This window comes from Capra hircus, chromosome 5, assembly GCF_001704415.2.
Source record: "Capra hircus breed San Clemente chromosome 5, ASM170441v1, whole genome shotgun sequence".
Classification (NCBI taxonomy): domain Eukaryota; kingdom Metazoa; phylum Chordata; class Mammalia; order Artiodactyla; family Bovidae; genus Capra; species Capra hircus.
Genome location: NC_030812.1, coordinates 29,936,319 through 29,944,999, shown reverse-complemented (window position 1 = coordinate 29,944,999; position 8,681 = coordinate 29,936,319). Strand labels below are relative to the sequence as shown.

The 8,681-nt window shown below is 57.2% G+C and overlaps 1 protein-coding gene across 1 annotated transcript in view; it reads left to right on the top strand.

The window, feature by feature from the left end:
- Positions 1–8,681, top strand: part of KCNH3 (potassium voltage-gated channel subfamily H member 3) — an 18,943-nt gene continuing 10,262 nt past the window's right edge. Inside the window, exons 1-7 of the mRNA XM_018047834.1 lie at positions 1–81; positions 1,508–1,741; positions 2,167–2,301; positions 3,370–3,503; positions 3,918–4,161; positions 4,533–4,690; positions 4,775–4,982. Of these exons, the coding sequence (XP_017903323.1) occupies positions 6–81; positions 1,508–1,741; positions 2,167–2,301; positions 3,370–3,503; positions 3,918–4,161; positions 4,533–4,690; positions 4,775–4,982 (1,189 nt within the window). The 5' untranslated portion in view covers positions 1–5. The remainder of the gene's footprint in view (positions 82–1,507; positions 1,742–2,166; positions 2,302–3,369; positions 3,504–3,917; positions 4,162–4,532; positions 4,691–4,774; positions 4,983–8,681) is intronic.

The following is an 8,681-nucleotide window of genomic DNA, read 5'->3' as shown; positions in this document are numbered from 1 at the left end:
CTAAGATGCCGGCCATGCGGGGACTCCTGGCGCCGCAGAACACCTTCCTGGACACCATCGCCACGCGCTTCGACGGCACGCGTGAGTCCCGACCCTCGTCCCACTATCTCCCGGACCAGCTGTCCCTAGCCAGGGTTCCCTCTAGTCCGGTACCCTGACATCTCAACTGGAGCCCTCCTGCTCTCGCCTTCCCTTCCCCGAGCCCCACTTTAAGCTGGGACCACTGTCTCCTTTCAGATGCCGTTTCTGAAAAATTCAAAGTCAACGCTGCCCCAGGCCAGGCGAAATGACTAGAACTCTCAGTCTGGGAGCCCGGCATGCTGTCTGTGCCTGGGGGAGCGAACCCGGAGCTACTTAATCTAATCTATCCCATCCCTGCGTCTGGCGCTGTCCCATCGACTACCCTCGAACTGGCAGGTTGGGGAGTGAGGCAAGGAAGCGTCAAGAGACAGCCCGGTGGCTTAAAAAACTGATTTAGAAAAGAGGTTTACAAACCAAGATAGAGTAAACCGGTCTCGGGAGAGCACTGTTGGTTCAAGCTCACCTCACTGCCTAAACCCACTGAGCCCCTCTATCCCCAAATAGACAGGTTTGGTGACTCCCACCAAGACTGGGGAAGTTTGGAGAAGGCAACCAGAGTTCTGAGTTATGGTTTTCTATGGCTCTGAGCCCTGGAAAGTCGTGAGAGCTCCCTTCCTTCTCCTCCCTCAAACTACCCTCCCCCACCCCCCCCCACCCGGTGTGGCTTCCCAGCTCTCTACCTCAGTCTCTGGCTCCTCATAGCGGGTGGAAGCCCCTCTCTGAGGACCCCTTCAGCCTTCTCCCTCTGCTTTGCCGGTACTTGGCTCCCGTAGCCTGCTGATTCAGTGCCCCCAACCCCCCAATAGTTCCTGGCTCCAGGCTGCCAGAGCTCAGCTACCGTCCTTACACTCCCATCGTGGATCACATTCACTACCTCCCGAGCCAGGTCAGGCAGCTGGGGCTCAGACAGAGTGCAGAATAGATGGTGGCTCCAATCGCCTCTCCCAGCTAGGCTCAATGGGAGGAGCCAAATAGCCCACCTGAGCACCTGGCAGGTGAGCAAACCTGGCCGGCCGAGGCTGGGGTGGGGCTGAGGCTGTCCTAGAACTGGTCCTGCAGTTCTCCTGCAGACATCCCCAGTCCCACTCCTTACCCCCAGCTGCTCAGCTCACACTCCAGAGAGCAGAGCACCCACACAGGGCTGTGTTCACCAGCCTCAGGGCTCAGGTGTGCCGATTCTCAAATACACGTACACACACGGTGCTAAGAATGGGTCCTTGCAGGGCACTGACACACAGGCGACACCCTAACTCCAGTTCATGCACAGCTCCTGTCCTAACCCTCCCCCAGCCCCCCAGCCCGAACACTATCAGGCGGGAGTCCCAAGATTTGTCATCCCCCCTTTGATGGCAGGCAGTGTTAAAGGAGGGCAGTGGGCCTTGCGTTCCTTCGCCGCACAGCCCCTCTGAGAGGCGCTCTCTTGCAGATAGCAACTTCGTGCTGGGCAACGCCCAGGTGGCGGGGCTCTTCCCCGTGGTCTACTGCTCTGATGGCTTCTGCGACCTCACGGGCTTCTCCCGGGCCGAGGTCATGCAGCGGGGCTGCGCCTGCTCCTTCCTCTATGGGCCAGACACGAGTGAGCTCGTCCGCCAACAGATCCGCAAGGCCCTGGATGAGCACAAGGAGTTCAAGGCTGAGCTGATCCTGTACCGGAAGAGTGGTGAGGGGCCCATCTGGCCAGCCTGCTTTACTTTCATGGTCTCACCCAGCCTGGTACCCACCCCATCCACAGTCCCTCCTTTCCACTCCCATCTTCATCTCCCCATCTCATCCCATCTTCCCACATTCCCATCTCCTTTTTCTCCACCTTTCTTCGGTCCTCACCGCAATCTCAGCCGGTCCTCTAGTTCCCATCTTGGATTTCCACCCCCCCCCCCCAGTAGAAGAATTTGCCCATCTTACTTAGCAGGACAGATCTCTGAACACACATGTCTGAATGTCCACTCTGCCCTCCCTCTCCTTGCTCAGTCGAGGCTGAGTGTCCTAAGTGGAGCTGGCTTGTGCCTTAACTAAGGGGGGTCAATGGCCTCTCTGTCGTCTTGGGCAACACGGAAAATGGGAGCTGAGCTGTGTCTTCATGCCCAGGGCTCCCGTTCTGGTGTCTCCTGGATGTGATACCCATAAAGAATGAGAAAGGGGAGGTGGCCCTCTTCCTGGTCTCTCACAAGGACATCAGTGAAACCAAGAACCGAGGGGGGCCTGACAGCTGGAAGGAGTCAGGTGGGTGCCCGGGGGCTGCTGATCTGGCTGCTCTGCCTGGGGTGTTGGGTACCTCAGCCTTGGGCGGGGGCATAGCACCCAGTGTGGGCCCCCCACCCTACCCACACTGACTGACTCCTGCTTTGCTGGCTAAGAAGCCTGTGGCTCTCTCATCTCTGCAGGCCCAGGTGGGAAAGCTTGCTGAGACACAGTTGGAGTTGTTGTTTTTTGTTTTTTTTTTAAGATTTTTTTTGCTTCGGACCATCTTTAAAGTCTTTATTGAGCTTGTTAAACATTGCTTCTGTTTGATGTTTCGGTTTTTTGGCCGTCAAGCACATGGGATCTTAGCTCCCTGACCAGGGATCAAACCCACACCCTTTGCATTAGAAGGCAAAGTCTTAACCATTGGACCACCAGGGAAGTCCCCAAAGCTGGAGTTTTGAAGTCAGCTTTACTAAGAAACTAAAAAAAAACACATTCCACTAGTGTCCATGAAGTACCATTTTCCCACTGATTAGTGAGGCCCACCTGGTTCCTTTTCTTCATACAAACCTATCTGGGGAGCCCTAGCCAAAACCCTCTTTTAAGTCCTTGTGGTCTTTCCCTTCTTGCATCCTCTCAGGGCTTGGAAGTGCCCTTTGGACATCTCACAGAGCTGTTAACGGAAGCTGCCCCAAGGCCTCTTTGCTATTTGCTAATGCTGGGATACTCTTCCCATCCCCCAGCTGTGAGCAACTCTGCCCTATGGCCTCCTGCTAGCTCGGCACTCCCCAACTCTGGGCACCATCTTCCCACTCCTCTCTCAGGCCTTTCCTAGTGGCGATCCCCTCCTGCCTTGCCCTGGTCCAAACCTCCTCCTAGAAGAAGGCAGTGGGAGGAGGGTCCATATGCACCCTCAGCACTGCTCGTTGCTGGGGTTGTTGGCAAATGACTCTAGGAAGTGAGAAACACAGGAGCCCCAGCTCTGAACAGTCTAACTAGTCAATGAGCCAGTCTCTGGGCCAGAGCCAGGTGTCTGCCCCCACACCCCAGGGCTAAGTGTGTGCGTGCCCCTCTCCGTCCTTCTCGCCAGCCCTTCTTCTTTCGCAGGTGGTGGCCGACGCCGATATGGCCGGGGTGGATCCAAAGGTTTCAATGCCAACCGGCGACGGAGCCGGGCTGTGCTCTACCACCTGTCTGGGCACCTGCAGAAGCAGCCCAAGGGCAAGCACAAGCTCAATAAGGTGGATTGTGCGCTCGGGTGTGTGTGGGAGAGGGGCCCTGTGGGGGCAGGCTGAGGAGAAGGGGAACGGAGCCTACCACAGAGAGACTGCTCAGGGGGCCACTTAGGCTCCACTAGCATTTCGGGAGTTGTGGCGAGAATGTCACCTGCCTGAGCTGTCAAAGATAAAAGGAGGAGTTTGGACCCTGGAGTCAGATGGCCCTTGGCTCAGTCTTGGCTCCTCTGCTAAGCAGCTGTGTGACCTCAGATGAGTCACTGGAGCTCCCCAGTGCTCAGTCTTCTGATCTATAACCTAAAACCTGTGTCAGAGGTGGTTCTGAGAATGCAGGGAGAGAAAGGAGGCCAGACTCTATCCAAACTCAGCCTGTGCCAATTTCCTGTCCTCCCTGCCTGGACCTGCCCTGCCTCTCATTAGGGGGTGTTTGGGGAGAAGCCAAATCTGCCTGAGTACAAGGTAGCCGCCATCCGGAAGTCGCCCTTCATCCTGCTGCACTGTGGGGCGCTGAGGGCCACTTGGGATGGCTTCATCCTGCTGGCCACCCTCTACGTCGCTGTCACCGTGCCCTACAGCGTGTGCGTGAGCACAGCCCGGGAGCCCAGTGCCGCCCGAGGCCCCCCCAGTGTCTGCGACCTGGCTGTGGAGGTCCTCTTCATTCTCGGTATGTACACTCTGTGCGTCCCACCCCTGGTGAACCCCGGGCTTTGGTGGGGATAGTCTACATGGCTTCCACTGTCCCCTGCGGTCCCCCTGGCCCTCCCTTTGTTTATGACCCGTGGCCTTTGAAATAGGACCTAGGTTCCATATGTCTCCACTGCTTATGGGTCACTTGATCGCAACCTAATCATAGACTCTCCAAGCCTGTTTCTCCCACCATCAAATCGGCATGACAGTACCTGCCCTTTGCAGTTACTGTGAAAACTAAGACGATGCATATAAAGGGCCCAGGCCAGTGTCACATACTGAGCCCGGGGCCCAGAAAAATGTGGCTCCTTCCCAACCCACGCTGAGTCCCGCCCTGACTTCCCACAGACATTGTGCTGAATTTCCGTACCACGTTCGTGTCCAAGTCAGGCCAGGTGGTGTTTGCCCCCAAGTCCATTTGCCTCCACTATGTTACCACATGGTTCCTGTTGGATGTCATTGCAGCGCTGCCCTTCGACCTGCTGCACGCCTTCAAGGTCAATGTGGTCAGTGCGATTGGGCTGGGTGGGCTCGGGGGCAGGACGGGCCAGGCCAGCCCTGGGGTGACTGCCCCGCCTCCCCCACCTCAGTATTTCGGGGCGCACCTGCTGAAGACAGTGCGACTCCTGCGGCTGCTCCGCCTGCTCCCTCGGCTGGACCGCTACTCGCAGTACAGCGCTGTGGTGCTGACCCTGCTCATGGCCGTGTTCGCCCTGCTCGCCCACTGGGTGGCCTGCGTCTGGTTCTACATCGGCCAGCGGGAAATTGAGAGCAGCGCCTCGGAGCTGCCCGAGATCGGTACTGGAGGCTGCTTGAGTCTGTGTGTGTGTGTGTGTGTGTGTGTGTGTGTGTACACATGTGCCCAAGGGATCTGTTCACTCAAGGGTGTGTGTGTCAGGGAAATGTGAGATCAAGTGTGTGTCAGGGGACATCTGTGAGCTGATACAAGGTGTCAGAGAGATGTGTGCAAGCCTGCGTGTGTACATGCTCACAGCTGTGTATCTGGGGCGTGTGTACAAGTATGTGTGTGCTTGTGAGGAGGAGACGGGGGCTGGTGTGTATGTGCAGAGGGGAGTGTGACAGAGCCTCCCCCTCAAGGCAGGCCCGCTCTCCAGCAGCCCCTTATTGTGGAAAAAGCCTGGTAGGCTGCCTAGGAGAGGCTGTTCACCCATCGCGGCCTCCTCGTGGCCAAGCCTATGGCACTTGCTTCTGCTCCCTGCCCACCTGGGAAGCCCACCCCTCTCAGGAGACCTCTCTCCCGTGGTGTCCCATGGTCAGGGGCTCCTCGCATGCCTGGCACTTTCCCGCCAATCTCTTGGAAACTCATTCCCCACCACCGTGGCTCCTAGGGCCCCTTCCCCACTCTTTTCACCTCCAGCAGCATGTTCTCTCACCCGTGTCAGCCTCCCCCTGCCTAAAATGCAGCCATTCCCTGCACCCCACCAGTGTCTTCACTCTCCTTCATTTCACCTCCACACTCACAGCTCCTCCCTCTGCTTACCTCCCACTCACGATTTAACTCCTGCCAGGAGGGCTTCCACCCCCACCGCTCAACCCAAAATGTCACCCTGCAGGTCGCAGTGACCTTCTGGGTCCAAACCCTTATCCCCTTGAAGTCCCCAGAGCACCTGACCCTGCCAGCTACCTTTCTGCCCCAGGATGAGGCCTCCTCCTGCCCCGGGCTTTCCTCAGACCCCTCCCCCGCCTTGGTCTCCCTGGGCGACTCCACTGGCATCACTGCGTGAACATCTCAGCTTCCATCCTCTCTATCTCCAAACCATTCTGTTCCAAAATTGAACACACCTTCTTTCGCCCACACCCTCCAGCCCTCCGGCAACTTCCTGGTAACTGGCCTTTAGCCCCCTTTTCCAGTCAGTGGGCGAGAGGCCAGCTGCTCGGACACCCCCCTATGACTACCTGCTCCTTGGTGGGGTTAGTCACCCGGAGTCCAGGTTGGCCTTAGACACGTGCTCTGATCAGTGCCCGGGGATGAGGAGACTTCTGAGAATCCTCCCCCATTCACAAAGCCCATGGAGACTGGTGTGTAGCCCAGAGGCCCACTTGGATATTCCCCAAAGCTCTAGTTGCTGAGCACAGGAACCAGAATGTTCCAGACAGTGTCAGCTCCTTGGCACCTGCCCTTCCCAGAGGGAGGCTGTGGTGGAGGCAGCCCTGAGGTCAGAGGATTGGGAGATCAGTAACAGTGACGCAAAGCCCTGACCCCAGAGTTGTGTCTGACTCTTTGTGACCCCATGGACTTTAGCCCGCCAGGCTCCTCTGTCAGTGAAATTCTCCAGTCAAGAATACTGGAGTGGGTTGCCATTTCCTACTCCAAGGGAACTTCCCCACCCAAGGATCGAACCCAAGTCTCTTGAGGCTCCTGCAAATCCCTGGGGTCAGTTGCTTTCCCCAGCAGGATCCAGACACCTGAGTCTTGCGTCCATGTGGCTTCTCCATTCTGACCACCTCACAGGGGTTGCTGAGATGACATGAAGAGCACCTTTGGCTCCCAGAGGAGTTCTGAGCCCTTCCATGGAGAGCATGGGGGTTGTAGGGGGCTTTCTGACTGTTTTGCAGATCATACCTTGAACCCTAAGTTCCAGAGGATTTTTCTGTTTGGGGCTGGTACTAGTTCACATTAGGAACTTCCCTGTAGCTCAAACAGTAAAGAATTTGCCTGCAGTTCAGGGTACCCAGGTTTGATCCCTGGGTCAGGAATCCTCTAAAGAAGGGAATGGCAACCCACTCCAGTATTCTTCCCTGGAGAATCCCACGGACAGAGGAGCCTAGCAGGCTACAGTGTGTGGAGTCGCAAAGAGTCGGACATGACTGAGCGACTAACACACACACGAGTTCACTTTAGGGGAGTTTCCAAGTCCTTCACAATTTCATCTGTCCCTTCCGTCTCCAGGGAAAGTGAAAGTGAAGTCGCTCAGTCGTGTCCAACTCTGCGACCCCATGGACTGTAGTGTACCAGGCTCCTCTGTTCATCAGATTCTCCAGGCAAGAGTACTGGAGTGGGTTGCCATTTCCTTCTCCAGGGGATCTTCCCGACCCAGGGATCGAACCCGGGTCTTCCGCATTCCAGGCAGACGCTTTAACCTCTGAGCCACCAGGGAAGCCCAAAGGTGTTGGCGTTCCCACACCGGGAGTAGAACCCGGGCCGCCTGGGTGAAAACCAGGAATCCTAACTCCGTCTCCAGGGAAACTACCCTTAACTGGGTGGGAGCTACACCCAGACCTGCTGAAATCCACCCTGGTAGGGATGTCCGTTGGAGAGAGTGGCGCCCCTTGCTGGCCCAGCTCTGTCTGGTGGGAGGTGCCTTACCTCGGCCTCCTTGCCTTGGTTCTGGGCAGCCGCATTGCCCCGGGTGTGGACACAGAGTTCCCACACCAGAGTCCCATTAGCCCAAGTGGAGATGGGCTGGATTTTCAAAAGATGGTGCTAAATACTGAGGGAGGTCGTCTGGGGACATTTCTCAGTATGAATACCATCAGCCTCCAGAACAGCCTCTGCAGTTGACCCTCCACGAGCAAAGGCAGTATCCCACCACCAGCATCAGAGGCTGTGGACGCCCCAGGACCAAGACTAAGTGAGGAGGGGCTCCTCCCTTCATCCTGCTCCTTCTGCCTCCAGCCTCCCCCCCTTCCCCCAGCCACGGGCTCCACCTCAGCAGCCCACCTAAATAGCGGCTCAAGAGCTCTGCGCACTGCCTTGTGTCCTCACGCCTCGAATAACAGGAGGGCAAGTCCTCGCCTTGGCTCAGGATTTCACATATACCCCCAACTCCTCAGCCTGGAGCTTGCTTCCCAGCGTGGACCCCACATTCTAGCTAAGCTAAGCTACTTGCCTACACTTGTCGCCAGATCTAGGTTAGTCCAGGCCTTTCCCTAGATCAGGAATGAGCCCCTCTCAGTTTCTTTATCTCAAAACCACCCATCCTCTGAGACCAAGCACCAGTGCCCCCTCTTTCAGGAAGTCGTCCAACTCTAGCACATGGGTTTGAGCCCCACCCCAGGGCCCTCAGGTGCTGGGTACATTTTTCCTCTGCAGGAAGCTCCTAGGGGTCCCCGAGCTCCTGGCACATGTGTGAGGTTACTGAATGAAGGGCTGGGGGTGAGAGGAGGGGTGTGAGGACCACAGGGGGCTGTATGTGTGGTGTTAGGGTGAGTGTGGACTAGGGGCCTGGGGAGGGGCATGTGGAAAGATGGGTCCAACCGCAGCCTGTGATCCTGAGCCCACCCTCTGGACCCCTGTGCTAGAGCTGCCCTTTCTCCCTGGCTCTCCGTGGCCCCCATCTCTGCCAGGACTCTTAGGGCTTCTGTGGGCCCTGGGGACCTTCATCTAACACCTTAGAATTCCCACATCCCTCCAGCTGGACTGAGTGACTTTGGGCAGCTGTGGGCTCCTGAGAGACACCAGGACGCAGTCCCACTCCCTCTAAGGTCTGACCAGAGAACGTGGGGTTGATGCGGAGACTGGGGCGATCTTCAGTC